Source organism: Colletotrichum acutatum, assembly GCF_030867785.1.
Source record: "Colletotrichum acutatum strain CBS 112980 chromosome Unknown BDZ83scaffold_118, whole genome shotgun sequence".
In the NCBI taxonomy this organism is placed as follows: Eukaryota; Fungi; Ascomycota; class Sordariomycetes; order Glomerellales; family Glomerellaceae; genus Colletotrichum; species Colletotrichum acutatum.
The window spans coordinates 58077-76837 of NW_026849112.1; the positions used below are offsets into that span (position 1 = coordinate 58077).

At 53.1% G+C, this 18761-nt stretch overlaps 6 protein-coding genes across 6 annotated transcripts; 4 read left to right on the forward strand and 2 right to left on the reverse strand.

Annotated features, from left to right (window-relative positions):
• The first annotated feature begins 22 nt into the window (after positions 1–22).
• Positions 23–2599, forward strand: BDZ83DRAFT_45813 (fungal-specific transcription factor domain-containing protein). Its single transcript, XM_060503212.1, has 5 exons — positions 23–243; positions 304–1480; positions 1546–1706; positions 1756–1953; positions 2035–2599. The coding sequence occupies exons 1-5, from the start codon at positions 90–92 to the stop codon at positions 2334–2336; spliced, it is 1992 nt and encodes a 663-aa protein (XP_060360447.1). The 5' UTR covers positions 23–89; the 3' UTR covers positions 2337–2599.
• Positions 2451–4065, reverse strand: BDZ83DRAFT_587690 (ATPase; the record flags this gene model as incomplete). Its single annotated transcript, XM_060506067.1, has 2 exons — positions 2451–2852; positions 2920–4065. The coding sequence occupies 2 exons, from the start codon at positions 4063–4065 to the stop codon at positions 2451–2453; spliced, it is 1548 nt and encodes a 515-aa protein (XP_060360448.1).
• Positions 4066–5372: 1307 nt separating this feature from the next.
• BDZ83DRAFT_45822 (uncharacterized protein) lies at positions 5373–8403 on the forward strand. Its single transcript, XM_060503214.1, has 7 exons — positions 5373–5395; positions 5511–6138; positions 6202–6449; positions 6506–6654; positions 6880–7220; positions 7303–7559; positions 7616–8403. The coding sequence occupies exons 2-7, from the start codon at positions 5683–5685 to the stop codon at positions 8178–8180; spliced, it is 2016 nt and encodes a 671-aa protein (XP_060360449.1). The 5' UTR covers positions 5373–5395; positions 5511–5682; the 3' UTR covers positions 8181–8403.
• Positions 8404–9020: 617 nt separating this feature from the next.
• Positions 9021–10472, forward strand: BDZ83DRAFT_587725 (TRAF-type zinc finger protein; the record flags this gene model as incomplete). The annotated part of the gene is made up of 2 exons (XM_060506068.1): positions 9021–9129; positions 9208–10472. The coding sequence occupies 2 exons, from the start codon at positions 9021–9023 to the stop codon at positions 10470–10472; spliced, it is 1374 nt and encodes a 457-aa protein (XP_060360450.1).
• Positions 10473–11692: 1220 nt separating this feature from the next.
• Positions 11693–15608, forward strand: BDZ83DRAFT_45862 (ubiquitin elongating factor core). The gene is made up of 5 exons (XM_060503216.1): positions 11693–11832; positions 12153–12823; positions 12871–13075; positions 13166–14568; positions 14631–15608. The coding sequence occupies exons 1-5, from the start codon at positions 11773–11775 to the stop codon at positions 15523–15525; spliced, it is 3234 nt and encodes a 1077-aa protein (XP_060360451.1). The 5' UTR covers positions 11693–11772; the 3' UTR covers positions 15526–15608.
• Positions 15609–16618: 1010 nt separating this feature from the next.
• BDZ83DRAFT_45895 (uncharacterized protein) lies at positions 16619–17605 on the reverse strand. Its single transcript, XM_060503219.1, has one exon. It carries the CDS (start codon positions 17496–17498, stop codon positions 16872–16874), a length of 627 nt encoding a protein of 208 aa, XP_060360452.1. The 5' UTR covers positions 17499–17605; the 3' UTR covers positions 16619–16871.
• Between the last annotated feature and the right edge of the window lie 1156 nt (positions 17606–18761).

Below are 18761 nucleotides of genomic sequence, written 5' to 3' on the forward strand. Positions count from 1 at the left end.
GTATCGGCCAACTTCCCTTCCACAACACCAACCGCCATCGACCAACCTTATCACGACCCCTCGATGGAATTGGAATTCCGATCGACACCATGCCTAATGATATCAAGAAGTCTTCCCAAAGACGCAGGTTCAAAGTGCCGAGCGAGTTCGGCCAGGCAAGACAACCGAGAAGCCGAAAGAATCGCCCTTGTGACGCATGCCGTAAGAGAAAGACGGCGTGTGTTATCACCTCTACACCACCTTGTAAGTCGTGTGGGTTCCCAGGTCCATGTGCCTTCAAGATGCGTGATTAATGGGGTACAGGCCTTTTCTGCAAGGGGAGAGGCATTAAATGCAGGTCATCGGCTTCGGATAGTGTTGCCTCTGGGTCGGCTCCATCTGCATCTTCGTTCGCATCCGCATCAGCCCCTCAAGATGCAGCGCAAGATGGGCCTTCCAGTAACTCGGAATCTCCGAGGATAACGTCAAATAACATAAGCCTTTCGACTCGTAGTGACCCAATCGAAGTAATCCCAGCACCCTACCTGCAGACACTAGAAGATCACGAGAATAGGACAGCACACAGCATGGGCCCGGCAGCTGAACAAGACACCCACTTCCTTGCTTCCTTCCGCTCAGACGTTCTCAGCGGGCCCAATCAAATCGACGCAGAGTTCATTCAGGTCTACAAAGGGGGCGGATACCCGTGGGATCCTCCGGTTCACTTCTGTCTCCTACAGGACGAGTTCACAGCCCACGACAACATGGCCCGGGAAGAAGCCTCTCGTGCGATAGAGGAACTGGTTGAGCCTCACGGTCCTACGCTCGTACGTCTATATTTCAGACATATTCACCCGGTATTGCTTGTTCTGTCGAAGGTCAGCTTTCTAAGACAATACACCGACGACAAATCAAAGCTTCCCGCCTCCCTCCGCGGGGCAGTATACGCACTAGCCTCAGTCTTTTGGAAGTCTGAGCCGTCGCTACAAGGTTCCCTTCATTTCCAACAGCATGAGCTCGCCGACCTAGCCACAGGCTCTTTGCAAAGAGAATTCGACTCACCAAAATTGGCCAAGCTCCAAGCATCCCTGCTCCTCCTTCACATGACGCCCAACAGGACAGACAGTATCGCGCATCCCAGAACCTGGACATCGACAGCGCAGGCCGTAGCCGCTGCCCAGATGACCGGGCTACACCAGGACGCTGAGAAGTGGTATATCCCGGCGTGGGAGAAGAGGCTGCGAAGGAAGCTTTGGTGGGCTACGTATGTGACTGACGTATGGTCGGCACTATGCCACGGAAACCCACCGCATATCTATCCTACCTCTTTCAACACGTCATCCATTGCTATGGAAGATTTGCGATCCGATGAGAGCGTTCCTGAGGACTTGAAATCGCTGGTTTATCCGTGTAATGTAGGATTTGATGTTGCTTCTGGAGCGCGGTTTCTGGAGTTGGTAAAGGTGAGCCAGACCTTGCGAGAAGTAATTGACTGCAGTTTGTAAGTACCTTCTGTTCCAGAAACCTCTTTGGACACCGAGGATAGAGGACTAATGGTTGGCTCAGTCAGGTAACTAGGCTTTCCCCTCCATACTCACAGAAGTTAGAAATGGAGAATCGAGGGCGTCTGGTCTTGCTCCAGGGAGAGCTTCACAACTGGTCGACACTACTGCCGCAATGTCTTTCAATACCTCATCCCGGTAAGGCGCCAGATATATCCAACAACGGTATGTTTTCAAAGATTTCCCGGCGAAGATTTAGATCTGACAGGAGCAGCGCCCCTACATCTAGCGTATTACGCCCACTTGGCGCTTCTTTACCGCGCTCTCATGAACCCAGCTACCAAGGTTTCCAAGGCAATGCCATCATCTAATCTTCGCCTGTGGTTTGGCACGGCACTCTCCGACTTTGCTAGCTTCACGATGTTCATGAGTGAACTAACTTCTGGGGACCTACAAGGCTTTTGGGGCTGCCGTACGTCTCCGTTCTGTTTTGCCCATACCCTTATCCCCATAGAGTTGCGAAAATGTGTGCCGACATCTAAGCCATGCCTAGACGCCCGATCTCAATTCATACTCTGCGGCAACTTCATCACCTACTTATTTGTGCTGGCAACTGAGCCAGGAGACGTCACGTCGGCCTTCAACTTACTGGAGAGCTTTCACGACACCCTGCAGCGGCTGAATCGACACATCGACTCGATCTCAGAGTTGCTCCTCCTTCCTGTCACTCTTCGGATTGACTCGTTCTTCACCCAGGCAGCCGATCGACTGCGTGGTGGGCCAGCTGCTATTAGCACGGCTCCTGCAACTTCGACTTCTGCATCGGCACCAGTGTCACTCACAGACACAACCTAGGAACTCTTCGATATCGTTCAAATCATTACGAAGCATGCTGTTATCGTACACTTCGATCAATGCAAAGCCGTGTCCCGTCCATATGCAGTCCTGGGATAGTAACCGACGCAAACCTTAGTTCTTCTCCTCCATACCATCCCTCAGAATCTCAATCTGCTTCTTAATCTCAACCCACAACGTCAACTTCTTCAAGTCACCGTCATCCTCAGCATCATCGACAACACCAAGCCAGTCATCCTCAAGCTGTTCCGTCAAAGCCTCGATGCTGTCTCGCTTCCTGCTACCGCGGTGGTCCGAGCGTCGCGCAATAGCAAGCAGGGCCGCCACAAAGGCCTCTTGGATGTAGGCAAAGCTAAACTTGTCCGTAATCTTGGCGATAGCCTCACAGAGCTGGTCGGGGAAGTCGATTTCTTTGTTGCTCTTGAGCTTGTTTTGCCAGAAGTGGCAGTAGGCGATGCGCTGCTCTAGGTTGGGGTCGGGGAAGAAGTATTTCCTATCGAAGCGGGATGGGCGTTTCTGTTGCGTGTTAGCCCTGTAGACCTTGTGGATACACCGCTTCGCCTCGCGATGGTGAAAAACTTACAGAGATGCCTGGATCAAGGCGGTCGAGATGGTTGGTACTGCCAATGATGAAGATCCCGTCGTTGGCTTTGAGGCCGTCCATCTCGTTCAGGAAATAGCTTCTGACGTCATCGGAGACAATTGTGTCGAGATCCTCCAATACGAGGTAGCAGGGCGCGTACTCTCTAGCCTTGCCGAAGATCTGCTGGATAGAGTACTCTGGTCCCATGAAGGAAGCCAGCGTGCGCACGTAGAGAGTCGTAATGTCCTTCTGGAATAGCATGTTCATTGTGGCCTTGATGGAGATGGTTTTGCCGTTGCCCGGCGGCCCATAGTAGATGAGACCGCGCTTCCACGGCACCTTTAGGTTTTGGTACGTCTCCTTCGAGTTGTAGAAGGATAGGTGATCCTCGATGAGCGCCTTCTTCATGTCCGCGTCCAGGATGACGTTTTCCCACGAAGCATCGCGGAAGCTCTTGAACAGCTCGTGGCTCTTTTGCCAGTACCCCTGATCAAACACCCACACCTCTTCGTGGAGGTCGCTGCTCCACTTGCCTGCGGCCAGAACGAGCTGATCGACGTGGTAGGTCTGCGGCGCGAGGACGTAGTAGTTCTTGATCGGGTACGGCATGACGCCGTCGCGTCCATCGACGAGGTAGACGATGAACTCGTGACCCTGCCATTTGTACAGGTACTTGCCGAAGCTGGTAATCGTAGCCAGACCGCCGAGGTTGCCGTCCATGCGCCGGGAGGGGGGCAGGTACAGCAGCCATTCGAGGGACGAGGGTAGGTTGCTGCCATCCTTGTCGTCAATGACCTCGAACGTGGCGTGGCCACCTTGGGCGTAGGCGAGGAGGTTGCAGCCGTTGCCATAACCGAGGGACTCAGGGACGACGACGAGTTCGAGGTGAGGGTACTGTTCCTTGAGGGCCTTTGAGATGAGGGCGTCGGTGTTGACGCGTTTGGCGCTCGAGTGCTTGAAGAACTCCTTTGTGACGGCATCACTGGGGCCAGGTTCTGAAGACCGGGTGTTGACGTTGACGCGGGTGCTGCTGCTGCTGTTGCTTGCGCCAGGCTGGGGTTGGGGGTGGGGCCTACGGGGGATCGGGGTCGGGTTATAGGACGAGTGCTGGAAGGCGTCCTGGCTCCAGATATCGTGGGGGGGCATGGGGAATGGAGGCATCTTGTCACTTGGCCGTCCGGCTTCCGATGAGCTGCGATGGGTGGTTTGTATGTTGTGGGATGTGACGAAGGTACGGATGGAAGATCCGAGGAAGCTGTTGGAGATGAAGACTTGGGGTGAGACGATGGGGTTGGAGAGCTGAAGGGAGCTAAGATAAGCTCAGCTGCGGAGCTGCGGGGGAGGGGGTTACTTGTTGTTCGCCTCAGGTTGGAGCTGACGAGTTGTGCGGAGAGTACAGACTATGCGTATGAAGGAAGACAAACATAGGTCGTTACCTGGTTGCCTAGAGGTTTTCGTAACCGGCGGAGCGAAAAGGCCGGGCGAGCTGGTCTTGCTGGGTGCCGTTTGGGGAAGTTGTCTGGCCGTACCGCCGCCCCTGTGATGAGATGACGTTGTGCTATTCGTCCATTCGTTCATCCTCTGGAGCAAACAGCCAGGGGGAGCTGCTGCGCCACCGTTCGTGTTCGTCAACAAGGGTATCCCGGGCGTCGCGGGGTGTCACAAGCAGCTTGGCGCCTGGAACCGGCCGATGGAGAGCTTTATCGTTGTGCTTTATCTAATCTGCCACTCTACCTATTGCTGCTAACTTCATCTTGATATCAACGTCGGCCATGCCAGTCTTTGGGCACGAAACACCCGAGTTTTCCATAAGAAGTGGGAAAGAGTAGCATATACCACCGGAACTAAGGAAGGGAAAGTCAGCCTTAATCGTGTAATCCAATCCGCAAGGCATCAAGGTATCACGGAAACTCATAGATCGCAAGGTATACAAGCCTGTGCCTAGTTTCAATTGGTTACTACGATAACACAGGTACTACACTTGGATGAGCCAAATCGATCAGGCACAAAACGTATACAACTGCCTTCTTTCTTTCGAGCAACTATCGCTAAGTGGTCACAAAATACTAATACTTTGCTGCACGTTCACGCTCGATCGAGGAGCTTTATGCGAAGAGACAATGGTAGATAGCACGGCATGGCAAAGTTTACTCCAGTACTGGATTTTTCTTTTATCCTCTAGCAAGTAGGATTACTACCTCAAGAATCAGGGCTGCATACTTCCCCACAATGCCCGTTCAACCAGAAGAAATGCTGTCGCTCCTACGAATCGGCTAGTTTCACAACATACTAGTAGGGTAAGCACTAATAACATCCTCGAGGAACACAACGATTGCCCAAGGATGAAATGGTTGAGCGTACAGCAGACGCTCGTCAGATACATCGGCCTTTTCGTCCTATCATTTTACTGCTTTGGGGCACATCTTGCGTCAGCGTATCATCACGGACACCGTCCCTATGCATCTGCAAGCCAAGTGTACGCCATTTTCTGCGAATGTCAACCTTCTGCTTGGTTGTTAGCAGAATGCTGCACTTCCCCCCGAAATCCCATATGCCTTGTGAGCAAGCTACTAAAACTTTCTACCACGAAGGAATCTGCTTACGGCCTTCCCCAAGCCTCGTTGGCACCCGCATATCCCGAATGCTCTTCCGAAAATGCCAGTCAACATGACCTGCAGGTTGCGGCAAGAACGTCCGTGGTACTAGGAGAGCACACATGTACACTCGGGGTTTCATCCTTTATGGAAGAATGTCACATAAGAAATGTCATGTTGCCCCTCCCGCTGCCATGCCTCGGGTTGCAAGCCTGGCGTCAAAACTTCAACTAGAACCGCAGGACGAAAGCACACAGTGTTAGACTCCATTATGGAGCTACCAGATAACCCTCCCAAGGTCGACATCAGGAAGGACATTTACGAGACGCTCCCAAATACAGCAGAGTTACTAGATAATTGGGACACCATCGATGCCGATGAGATCGCAAACGACATAGTATCGGGCCTGTCAAAGGCCCTTCAGCAGGGGCAGCACCACGCCATTGAAGCCTTCTTCGCCGAACCTTCCAGTCACTGGAAAGATACACTGTCTTTCACAGCTCATATCAGAACCTTCAATGGCAAAGGTGTCATTGCATTGGCTTTGCTAGAACTCTTCGCTCTTCGCAAGGCCCAGAGCTTCCAATTTGAGAGGGCCCAGGTTTTATCGGCCACCACAGAACTTGTCAGTACGGGGAAAGAAGTAAACCTTTGGTCTCTACCCCGATGCTGATGAAGCCCCATTTAGAAATGGCTCGACTGCGAATTTATCTTCCTGACTGGTTCTCCCAAGGCATCCTGCCGAGGAAAGATGATGCTTATCCCTGGCGGCCGGGACTCAGGCGACAATAAATGGAAGATTTGGTCCATGAGCACATACCTGTCCGAGTACGAAGACTTCCCCGAGGATGAGGGTCTGCTCCGAGTCCCTTCGACTCCTGTGACGGACGACAGCCATATCTCTACAAGTGTGCTGGTTGTCGGCGGCGGCAATGGGTAAGTCTGTAAGCGCCTTCCGAAAACCTACCTGCATTTGACATTGTTCCTTACAGAGGCTTGATCCTTGCCGCTCGATTGAAGGCCTTGAACATCGACTACGTCGTGGTCGACCGGAATGCAAGGGTGGGGGACAATTGGGCGACCAGATACGACTGTATGCGCTTCCACGTTTACAAGTCGTTCTGCGAGACCCCATACATTCGTGAGTACTACCGAGCTCTTAGAGGCCAGAATAGCCTTTTTGTTCATCCGCACATCATGGAATGGGCACGGGGCCAGGAGAGAGTACAATCGTAACCCTAACCCTAGGGCGATTCGCGCGCCGCCGTCGTTGCTTTCTTCCTTCAAGGGAAGAATCTCCTATTTCAATCTTGTAGCCATGAGGTAACAAAGGGGCCCTCAAACCGTTCCTAACAGTTTGGATCAGCGTATCCCCAGGCTTCCAATGATGGTCTCACACGTGACCAACTAGCCGACCAAATGGTCGCTTTCGCAAAGGAGTTCGACCTAGACCGCCGCGTTCTACACCGTACGACAATTACTGCAACCCGGTACAATCAAGAGAGCAAGATATGGAATGTTGAGATACAGACGGGGGATCTTCGACGCACCCTATCTTGCACATGCATGGTCCTCGCTACGGGCGGCGCCGGCTTCGCGGGACCCGCGCCTCTGCCAGATCTTCCGGGCCGAGAATCATTCAAGGGGCCCAACATACACTCAGCATCGTATCGAAATGCTAGCGACCTGGTTGCAGCGGGGGCGAAGGTGAGTGATGACAACAAGTATCTCCGGGGGTTGGATGAGAAAGTCTCGTCGCGCTGCTAATGCCTTCTCCCCTCCGTTGAAGTCCGTAGCCATCATCGGCTCTGGGAACACTGCATTCGATGTCTTGGTCGACTGTCACGATTCAGGTCTCAAGACCACTATGGTGCAGCGATCAGAGACGTACGTCGTTCCCATGACGTACTTTGCTCACCCGATGGGCTTTGGGGTCTACGACATCTTAGCCCCTGACGACGCGGACGTGATTGTGAACGGAGGCCCGCTGGCTATTGGCGGGGCCCTCCTGGGTTTGGTCCACGCGATGCTAGCCCAAGAAGAGCCGTACGTATAGCACCCGGAACCGTAATCCTATCCCCTTGCTGACCTTCACTACTCAGGGATCGATACGCAGAGGCCAGGAGAGCAGGGTTCCGCGTGCAAGACTCCCTGACTGGCGACCTGCTCGTGAACCTCATCGAGCGTTGCGGAGGGCACTTTGTAGACATGGGCAGCGGCATGGAGCTCATCACGACGAGAAAGGTCGGTGTTCGGTCCGGGGTTGTGCCCAAGTCCTACACCGACAACGGTCTAGTGTTATCCGATGGTAGCAATCTGCAGGCAGATGCCATAGTCTGGTGCATTGGCTTCGGAAATGTTGATGGCCGAAAGAATCTCCCAGATACCCTGGGAATCGGAGCCGAGGACATTGCGAGACGGCTCGAGCCTACTTGGGGTGTGGACGCCCAGGGCGAGATTCGTGGGCTTTGGAAGAGGCACCCTGGAGTCGACAACCTCTGGATGTTTGCTGGTGGTACGGCTCAGCATCGGTGGTTTTCAAAGGTGATTGCTTTGCAGATCAAGGGAGTTCTTGAGGGGATCTTGCCGGACGCCTACAGACGCACGCCAGAGGTACTTGCTGGTGGAGATTGGAGAGGAGGAGAAACATGGGCTCCTAGTCTGTAGATGACTGGCTTTGTTGGCAAGGTTGGTAATTTGACATCTGGAATGTTATCGGGCTTGGATTTTGGTTTCAATACAATCAATATTTCCGAGAAGTGGATTTGCCAGTACCTAGGCTCTCACTCATCGAGCTAGATACCTTGTGAATGAAAGGCCCATGCTTGCCCTCACGTTCTTAGTTGAGCTGTGGAGCCATGGAGTCGACGGCCCAGTAGTGAGAATGGGATTTCATCTTTGCGATGTTGGCTCGACTTAAAGTAAGATGGCCTTAATCGACGTCATCATCGGGAACGGGAACATGGGTATCTGCATTTCTCCATGTACGAAGCATCTTATTCATTACCAAAAGAAAGCAATCGGCCAAAGCGAGCACATGCAATTCGGCAGACAATGCCATGGGCGGGGACTGTGCTTCTCAGCCGTGCGAAGCTTAGTGACACGGCGTTTTAGCGGCCGTTTCCTGAGCGTTATCGGCTTATCGGGGACATGGACCCTCGGCTCGAGTCACGTCACCCTCCCACCTGTTGCCGAGAGCCTCCAGTGCTTCCCTCAGAGTCTATTTGGATTGGAGATTGGGCCTCAACTGGATCTCTCGAACCTCCACTTTCTTCACCCGCGCCTGCCCCCGGAGTATCGCCCTCTGCGCCACCAGAGGTTATCCACAACCGCAGCAGATCCCCTACCTCCGTCACCACCCGAACCACTTCACGAGGAAAACACCGCAGCTCGTCCCCCCTCACTCCTTGCTGCTTTGGCCCCAAACATGGTCCTCCTGGACATCTCGTAATCCTCTCTGCTACAACAAGCGTGCCTCAGTCGATAACGAGAGGAGAGACCTTCATCATGTCGCATCAAGACTTCCCCAACGAAGACGCGGCCATCACCCATCTCGTACACAACCTCGTCGAGAATGCCGTGCGCTCCGTCGAGGAAGTCCCGATCCCTCTAACGCGTGAGTTGATGGAAATCACCCGGATCTAGCTCCGGGTCATTAGCTCCGGGTCCAATTAGCTAACACCTAGACAAACAGCACGAACTCCTACCCAGTGGCCTGTCGAAGAACTTGCGACCCGGGAGGCTCTTCGATACTCCATCAGTCCTAGTCACGTCAAGGATCTTCTCGACTTCTCCGCCCTTAACTATGTCGAAGAACCCGACGATAACCTACTTTGCCCAATCTGCAAGCTGCCCGTCATTACGCCGATTATCACGCCCTGCGACCACACCTTTTGCCTGGAATGCCTGAAGCGCCATATTCTCTCATCCGATACCTGTCCCATCGACCGGACAAGATTTCGAGCGAGGGACTGCAAGACGTCGAGACTTTTGACGAACATCCTCGACAGCCTGGTAGTCGAATGCCCCAATACAGAGCGAGGATGCAGCGAAAAGATGAAGCGCGATGAGGTCGTCAAGCACACAATCAGTTGCAGATATACGCTGCACGACTGCCCCGAGAAGACATGTGATAAGAGGGTAGAACAGTGGTTGGCCGTGTCTGGCAAGTGCTGGCACTTTGAGCAGACGTGCGAATACTGCGAAGAGAAAATGGAAGCCGCGTCGATGGCCGACCACATCAACAAAGTTTGCCCGAAAAATACGACAGACTGTACCAAGTGTGGAGAGACCATCAAGCTCTCCGAGTTGGGACAACATCGCGACGACCATTGCCCGGAAACCTCGGTCCCTTGCACATACCATGACTTTGGTTGCAAGCACGAGGCACTTCGCAAGACACTAGCAACTCATCAAGACGAGTGTATCTTCAGGGTGGTTGCTGTCGTTGGAGAAAAGGTCAAATCACAAGAGAAACAAATCGAAAAACTGCAGAAGCAGACGGAAGACCAGGAGCGACAGATCATGGCGATGAAGGACGAGCGACGGGACTGCATCTCCTGGGACGACGTGTTCAACCTCAACAACGTCCAAGGCGGACCAAAGTTCAAACCCACAGAGGCCGTCATGACCATTTACGAAGACATGGAACGTCGCATGGAGGAGCTCAAGAAAGAGTTCACAGACCTTGAGGGCCGTCAGACAGTGATGGTCCTGAACCAGGTCATGCCGATTAAGGATCAGATCACCGAGATCAGGAGCAACCTGGGCATTCTCAAGATGCATATGGCATGGCTCATGAACAAGAGCCGAGAGGAAGTCGAGCGCAGCCGGATGGCCAACCGTAGCGTTGGTAGCACCAGCCGAACGAGGGGCAGCTCTGACAGCGATGGGGAGGCTACTACTCCGAGTACGTCCCGACGGCTGAGCGATGGGTCAAATGGCATCCCCCGCCTTTGAGATGCCTGTCCTGGACTGCGCTTTGATAACCATGCTCAGTCCTTGGAAATCTTTGCATATACAAGTGAGACTAAGGGCAACCTTGGATGGCTGCGAGGGGTAGATCTTGGCTGATACAAGATATGAGCAAGAACGGATGCAACGCAGCCTCCGTTCTACTCACTTCACATCTTCACCTCGACCAAGATGGGCCCCGTACCTTGTCCAGACTTTGGTCTGACTGTACTACTAAAATTGTTGATTTTTCTGGCGTTGAGGACAAACGGGGACAATGGAACGAAACGCGAAATGGAAAGGCACGGAAATACCCTTGTGAAGGTCTGCAAGTTCAGCAAGACACCCAGTTACACAAAATTGGTCTCGTATCTAGTCTAATTGACACAAGGAGGCAGCTTTGCAATGCTCTCTCTACTGTCCCAAGTTTGAACTAACCTGGGCTCGTCAACATCCACAATGGCTAAAGCTCAAGGTTTTGGCTAGCCCTCCAAATGAAGCAAGCACATTTACAGGACCCAGGTCCACATGTTTGAAGCAAAACTTAGACGGGTAGATTCCAAGGGTTCCATCGCCACACCAATGACGTAGGTTTCACCCCGTTCATCTGAAGCCTCAGTAGCTTCATTTCGAAGGAGAGATTCATCAAAACAAGGGTCTTAGGGGTCTTCTGAGCCCATTCGACCTTCGGCCTGCAGCGCAAAGGCAGTCTGCACCAGCTTCCATCCTGTGCTTTGTTGCTGTTCCTTTGGTGGCATCCCCCCATATTACTGACTACATAAGGATATTTGGAAATTCTTGATGCCTAAGATAAATGATGCGATTCAAATGGTCGGCTGAACACGAAAAAGCTACAATTCATGAATCATTGATGCCTACTCTGTTCCTCTCGTGTCGAATCTCTTGGAACCAAAAACCTGAGGTGAGTAGGAAAGCCTAAGCTTAGTAATCGACCCATCCCCACGGCGGCGGACTTTGAGATCCTTGGTGGGTCTTTCCGCTTATCGGAGTCGGACTTAACAGCCTCAGGGACTCATCCATGGTACCTCACAGGTCCGCCGTCGCCCCACATTGACCGCCTTCTTGGCTTGCTTCCCCACCAACATGGCCGTCCGTACCTGGCGCTTGCCCACCGACGCAGTTAGGTACTGTAGTACCTTCCTAACCTCAACTCGCGAGGCCCTGTACGTTAACGTCCAGCGAACCCACCTTCAATCGGGGACTTCAACCTTGCACCTTTGCCAGTCTCGATAAAAACGGATTGCTTCACTACGACCGTCGCTCAAAAGCATCGATACCGCCCGCCATGGATCCAAATGAGGGCAACCAAGCGCCCGATGCGCCTGACGTCAAGAAGATGAACGATGTAAGAGCTGTCTGCCCCTCGTCCTCTCATCTTCCTCCTCCTAGTGCTCCTACTCTCGAACCTCAACGATTCCCACACTGCCCTCACGCCTGTCCATAAACTTCTGGTCTGGCACAAAATGCTTTCGCCGGTCGCCCTCGCCTTTCCGCCGTTCTATTCGGCCTACGCACACGATGACGACGCGGATAACCGAGCAGAGAATCCGTTGTGACGAGCGCAATCGACAAACATGTCACTGGGGCCACATGAGGGCAACAGCTGCCATGGATCTTGATGTCATCGTTCGATTCTATGCGAAATAATCTGACCAGTCTATTTAGATCCGACTTCGACGGCTCGCCAAGCTTGGCTCCTCGACTAGATCCCCAAAGCCGGAAGGAGAATCGTCAGCAGACGCCGAGACATCAAACTCCGCAACGAGCGAAGTCAAGACTCCCAAGGCCCCGGCCAGCCCAACACCCTCATCTACACCGAAGCCTGCCGCCTCGAATCCCTTCACCCAGCTAGGTGTTAAGTCCGGCAGTGGTGCATCGTCGCCAGCTGTATCGAACAATACCGATAGTAACAAGCGAATTGCCTCCGACCGCGCAGCCGCACCTGCTCCCGCAAAGAAGGCAAATGTGGAGGAGTCGTTGGATGACTTTTCGGATCGAACCCTCAGCCATATTTTCCGGATCACAGTCGACCCAGAGAGAGTAGTTGATACTCATGGACACAAGCTTACCTTCCTGCCGGACGCCAGCCAAGAGCTTCAAGAGAGCGGATCGCCGCTCAAACTGACAACCTCCATCCTCGATAGTGCCTTGCTGGAGGCAGTCACGGCTATTCCCGCCGACAAGCCCCTTCTCGGCTATCTACTTCCCTCATTCAAACGCATCATCCGGACGAACATACTGAAAGAGACGGCAGAGAAGAGGGAGGCTATGGAGGAGGCAAAGAGACTGTGTGTCAGCAACGCTTTGTTTGCGCTCACGATACCAGATCTCTTTGGGTAAGTAGACCCATCTTGTGTATTCCAATTACTTACAGGTGTACTAGACGATCACGCCCCGAGAGCTTGGTCACATACCTGCTCAAAGGACATGAGCAGGACGATGGAGTCTGCCTGGACTTCTTGCGGGAGGCAGTCAAGCGCTTTCCCGAGGATGAGCAATTCCCAGCTGCTTTCGCCACAGCCATGCACACACTCAGCATCAAGTTATCAACTTTGTCCATGGAGGATGACTACAAGCCATACATCAGCGTGAGTTTGTTTGCGACGCCAGTTTTGCCTATCTCTCAGCCATTGCCACAGTCTTTGGAACAAAACAAACCTAACACATGAACTTGATAGGCCTTGATGTCCTACACAAAGTTCCCGCCTCTGCTGAATGCGCTGGCACAACATCCCAACTTCATGACCGCTCACAAGCTGGGATCTCATGTTGAAAAGGAGACGATTCTGGGACCCTTCTTCCGCATCTCTCCTTTGCAAACCGAGGTGACAATGACATACTTCCCGAACCCACGCGCCCTTAACCGCACTCAGGCTGCCCCGTCCCAAGACGCTCTTCGGGCTATTCTTCGAGTCCATCAGGATGAGCTCTTCACTATCGCTAATGCCTTTATCCGAGCTGACACTGACACCCGAAGCCGGGTACTCGACTGGTTCGCCTCGGCCATCAACGGCAACCACAAGCGTAGAGCTCTCCAGGTTGACCCTAAAGAAGTGTCCTCAGATGGCTTCATGATGAACCTCACTGTCGTATTGGACCGCTTCTGCTCTCCCTTCATGGACACAACATTTTCAAAGGTCGACAGGATCGAAGTCGAGTACTTCCGCCGCAACCCGCGTGTGGACATCAAGGAAGAGACAAAGCTCAATGCCGACCAGTCAGCGTCAGATGCGTTCTATGGCACTCAATCTCAGGGCAGCTCGAACTTCATTTCAGAGGTTTTCTTCTTGACTTTGGCTGCGCACCACTACGGCAGCGAGGCAACAAACTCGAAGCTGAAGGGTCTGGAAAGGGATATCAAGTGGTACGAGAAGCATTTGGCTGCCATGGAAGCTGAGCGGATTAAAGTCCAGAACCAGCCGCAGCAGCTTGCCATGTTTGAGTTGACACTCAAGCGACACACTACGGTCTTGGAGAAGGCAATCGCAATGAAGTACGCGATTGAGGGCATCTTCCTGGACGAGAAGATGCAAGAACTGTCTCTTCGCTTCATGCGATACGTGGCCGTGTGGCTTCTTCGTCTTGCTAGCCAGTCCAACTACACCCCCGACAAGGATCTCCAGCTTCCTCTTCCTGCTCAGGCCCCTGAGGCTTTTGCGTGCCTGCCAGAGTATGCGCTCCAGGACGTGGTCGACAACTTCAAGTTTGTGTACCGCTACCTTCCTCAGATTATGCCGTCGGCTGTTGGCAGCGAGATGATTGCGCTCTGCATCGCCTTCTTGCGTTCGTCAGAGTACATCAAGAACCCGTACCTCAAGTCTTCCCTGGTCACATTGCTCTTCTCGGGCACCTGGCCCTTCTCGCACTTTAAGAAGGGTGTATTGGGAGATCAGCTCTACGGATCCAAGTTTGCCAATGATAACCTGTTGCATGCCCTCATGAAATTCTACATCGAAGCGGAGTCAACTGGTGTGAACACGCAGTTCTACGACAAGTTCAACATCAGATATGAGATCTTCCAGGTCATCAAGTGCGTTTGGGGCAATGATGTCTACAAGCAGCAGTTGACGAGAGAGAGCAAGTAAGTTTTGTCCCGTTTCAGCTTCTAGCCAGGGTGTGGGATGGGTGACTAACAACTTCCAGGGTTAACAGACAATTCTTCGTTCAGTTCGTCAACTTGCTGCTCAATGATGCGACCTACGTACTTGACGAGGCACTGACAAAGTTCCCCAAAATCCATACGTTACAGCAGGAGTTGGAGTTCGGCAACACACTATCTACGCAAGATAGAGAGAAGAAGCAAGAGGAGTTGACAACATTGGAGGGCCAGGCGGGCTCATACATGCAGTTGGCCAATGAGACGCTGGCGATGATGAAGCTCTTCACATCGGCATTGACATCAGCATTCACGATGCCTGAGATTGTCCAGCGTCTGGCAAGCATGCTTAACTACAACCTGGAGACTCTCGCGGGGCCCAAGATGGGCCAGCTCAAGGTGAACAACCCAACCAAATATCACTTCCAGCCGAGGGTTCTGCTGTCAGACTTCATCGACATCTACCTCAACTTGGGCTCATCCCAAGCGTTCATCGATGCTGTTGCCTCGGATGGTCGCTCGTACAAGCCCGAGGTATTTGATAAGGCCAGGTTTATCCTCTCGAAGCGCAGTATGAAGGAGGCCGTTGAACTCGAGCAGCTCGACACGTTGAAGGCCAAGTTCCTCGAGTCGAAGCAGATTGCGGACCAGGCCGAGCTGGATCTTGGAGACATTCCGGCCGAGTTCGAAGACCCGATTATGGGAGATTTGATGAAGGATCCTGTCATCCTGCCATCGAAGCATATTGTTGATCGGGGAACTATTGTGCAGCACTTGCTGTCAGACCCCAAGGACCCCTTTACGCGACAGCCGATGACTGTGGATGATGCCATCCCGCACACTGAGCTGAAGGAGAAGATTCAGAAGTGGAGAGAGGAGAAGATTGCGGCGGCCAAGGCTAGGGCGACGGGCGGCGATGCCATGGATACAACGGAAGGCTGATGAATAGGATACGGCACCATGATTAGGATTGGAAGGCAAAGGGGCACTGGAATTCTCGTTGATTAGACGTTCAGGTCCCCTCCAAGGACGGGGACATAGGCAGGCCCAAGCAGATATTGAGCCTGGAATAGACGCATAACACGTCTCTGGAAAGAGAGCGCTGAGAATGGAAGCGTCTGATGCAGCGGATAGCATAGGCTTTGATACAGCGAGACATCAGGTATTTGTGACAGCGAAACAAAATCAGCTCTCGAATCAGGCAGATTTGCTGAGGCCCAAAGTGGTGTTCAACATGCGACCGAAACTGGAGATGAATAGCCCAGATACCTTAGGCCAACTCGGCGTTGCCGGAAGTTGTGGACGAAGCAGTTTTCGGTGAAGTAGAGTAAAAAGGAAGCTGGGGTATTCAAGGGCGAGAAGAGCAAACGGAGGAATTGAAGCCGTGGAGGGCCCGGGCCGAAAGGTCACTTTTGGGTCAACGTGAGATTCAGGGCTTACTTCACCGGGGACGAGGACATTACGAAGAGCCTGAAGAGAGGCGAAAATGATGTGTTGTACAGGTTGCTGTGTTGGGTATGTTTCGCTGACCGGGTTCGGGATGTCCTTCACCGAGATTACGAGAGGCGAAAGTTTTGGGCAAGTTCGTGAAGGGAGGTGGATGGATTACGGATTGGGGATGCGGGAAGGGAAAATCAAAAGTCGAACCACTCGTGCCACTGTCGGATGGCGGCTGTCGTGTCCGGGGATGGGTGAAGCTCAGCCAAGCCACAGGGGAACGGGAGACGTGGGAGAGTGTGAGGCGGTGATGATGATCCGTGGGGGTGTTCAGGTTGTTTTTTAGTGGATACGGGGAGTTTCTTCATTCGGACTATCAATCAGCAGGTCTTGTTCGGTCTGGAACTTTTTGTTTTGGGTGATGGTTTCTTGGCGGTTCGGTGTTGAAGGGGACCGTGTTTTCTTTGGGTGAGGAAATGAAATGGCATGTTGTTATTTTCCCGAAGCTGGTATTCTGGGATTTTGGGCGAGATTTGGCTGAGGTGATTTAGGGGTGGAACAGGTGGTCATGATGTCATTAGGCAACTGAGGGAAAATAGTCCGGAGCGAGAGCGCTGTTGATATCCCCCGTCTGACTTAGGTACTCTCTGCTGAGGTGTTTGTTTGGTTGTTTCATCCTTGGTCTTTTTTGCGCTTTCTCGCGGCTATGCTCCATTCTCCTATTCATGTCTGCTGCTGGACTGTGTTGGTGTGTTTTACTTCAGAATTTACTCAGCAAAGAGATGGAGTGCCGTAACGCCGTTGAGATGCAGGGCTGTGTTACGGTGCTAGGCATTGATATCCGAGCCGATTTACCCAGAGCCCACCACTGCCCCCTCATTTTCAACATCTACGAGCACTGCCGTGAAACAAACAACGCATGAGAGGGCGGGAGAGGGCTGAAAAGATTGTTGATGGAGACCCGTCGATGAAGCGGGTGCCAGTGGAGGAGAGGAAGGGTGAGATAATTGTAGCGATGTGCTCCAAGGTTCAGGTTCGTTGGACTCTGGGAATCTAGAGTCTGAACTGGAGACCAGGGAGAGACCGCCCGCTGTGGCGGAAGAGCGGCACGGCTGACGATTGGGCGAAACGTGGGGCGCGCGTTGAGGGGACGTGGAGATGTGCTGGACCAGTGCCTGCTGGTGTGTGTTCACTGTTCCATGCTGGTTCAAGCTGGTGTGGGCCACCCGAAATGTCACCCGTGCCAAGCTTTGGGCGTAGCGTTGTTTTTGGGACTTGGGGATCCTTGGACGCGCATGTGTGTGTGTGTCTGCTGTGACGCCTCGAGAGCCGAGACATGGGGAAAGTTGTTGTAGACTGTGATGTAGAAGGATGAGAGACGAGAGACGTGGAAGATTCAGAGTGAATGCGAGAGAGAGCAAGCGGAGATGAAGGGAGGCCGCCCTCGTACCTAATCCGGAGGCCTTGGGCAGCTTCATCCGGAAAACACGTGCTTTTGGCAACAGAGTGGTCGCGGCAACATCCCAAAGTCATCCCGTTTCTGTTGGTACTGTAGGTATTGGGGATCCCAACTTCTTTTCTTAGCTGGAGCTGATTTGCGGGTATTTTTTCTTCTACGCCCCTTTTTGCCCGAGTCTCTTTGTACGTAGGTTTTCTCGGGGATTTCCCTGGATGCCCCCAGGGAGCAAGGTGACGGCAAATCGTCCCATCCTATGCGTAAGGTACCTCACAACTTCTTCACCGATCAGGGGGGAGGCCAGCGGTTGAACGTGTCTCGACTAAGCAATCTTGCAACTCTCTCTCGACACTGCAAGTACGGAGTACCTTACGCTACGGATGCAAGGTGAGGGACTGGAGGCGGCATGTACCGGGTTTCCTCTCGAGTACCTGCCAAGGACTCTGTCAATGATGTAGCTGCATCCTCGATTCCTCAGAATAGGTGCCTTATGTAAGTCGGTACGTACCATTCTACACCGTCTTGTGCCCCGCCATCCGTGCTGGCTTCAGGGCACCCAAGTCGCGCGTCACGGTGTCATCCCACTTGCATCTGCCATTGGCCTTGGCCCTCTCTCTCTCTTTCGGTCTCTCTTCCCAGAGCTCCCACTCCAAGTCTCCATTTCCGGTTCTCTCGGCCTTTCTTTCTCAACGATCCATTGGCTTGTAAAAGGGACGGAAGGGGCCATGGGATGAGGGAGGATGTAGCTGTATCTGTAGCTGTAGCTGTCAAGTCTCTTGGACATGGTCTCAGCTCTGCCGTGCACCCCGCCAGGAATGTACTCCAAGAGGTATTTCAAGGTAGGTTCAAGCTGCTTAGCTACCTTCGTTTAGCACCCAGAGGTAAGATCGGGTAGCTTCCTTGGTCCCGGTTCCAGTTCCAGTTCCAGCTCCTTGCCTTAGACATGCAGGTGCAGCTGCAGATGCAAGCGCAGTGCCACGGCCGCCCTCCCAGCTCCGCTTGTTGCTTCCATTGCTTGGCCCTGTGAATGCCCCTCCTCCTCCTCCTCCTACTGTTCTCCTTCTTCTCCTTTCTCCCCCTCGCTCCCACTCCCAGATTCTCCCATTCTGCTACTCTCCAACCTGCTCATTCGCCTCGTTTCGGTCTCCAGGTCTAGGTCCAGCTCAAAGCTCCGGCTCCGATAAGAACTCAACGGTCTCGACTTCATATAAACATCCTCCTCCGTCCGCCTCCCACCACGCTCAAAGCTCCCTTTCTCTCCTCGCATTACAGCTTCGCCTCAACA

Excerpts from the sequence above, each read along its gene's own strand:
- BDZ83DRAFT_45813 (XM_060503212.1), top strand. The coding sequence starts at position 90 with ATGCCTAATGATATCAAGAAGTCTTCCCAAAGACGCAGGTTCAAAGTG. Across the intron at positions 1,481-1,545 it reads GAAGTAATTGACTGCAGTTT|TCAGGTAACTAGGCTTTCCC; the intron begins GTAAGTACCTTC and ends TGGTTGGCTCAG. Across the intron at positions 1,707-1,755 it reads GCCAGATATATCCAACAACG|CGCCCCTACATCTAGCGTAT; the intron begins GTATGTTTTCAA and ends TGACAGGAGCAG.
- BDZ83DRAFT_45822 (XM_060503214.1), top strand. The coding sequence starts at position 5,683 with ATGTCATGTTGCCCCTCCCGCTGCCATGCCTCGGGTTGCAAGCCTGGC. Across the intron at positions 6,139-6,201 it reads TATCGGCCACCACAGAACTT|AAATGGCTCGACTGCGAATT; the intron begins GTCAGTACGGGG and ends AGCCCCATTTAG. Across the intron at positions 7,560-7,615 it reads ATGCTAGCCCAAGAAGAGCC|GGATCGATACGCAGAGGCCA; the intron begins GTACGTATAGCA and ends TTCACTACTCAG.
- BDZ83DRAFT_45862 (XM_060503216.1), top strand. The coding sequence starts at position 11,773 with ATGGATCCAAATGAGGGCAACCAAGCGCCCGATGCGCCTGACGTCAAG. Across the intron at positions 11,833-12,152 it reads ACGTCAAGAAGATGAACGAT|ATCCGACTTCGACGGCTCGC; the intron begins GTAAGAGCTGTC and ends CAGTCTATTTAG. Across the intron at positions 12,824-12,870 it reads ACGATACCAGATCTCTTTGG|ACGATCACGCCCCGAGAGCT; the intron begins GTAAGTAGACCC and ends CAGGTGTACTAG.
- BDZ83DRAFT_45895 (XM_060503219.1), bottom strand. The coding sequence starts at position 17,498 with ATGAAGCTGCCCAAGGCCTCCGGATTAGGTACGAGGGCGGCCTCCCTT.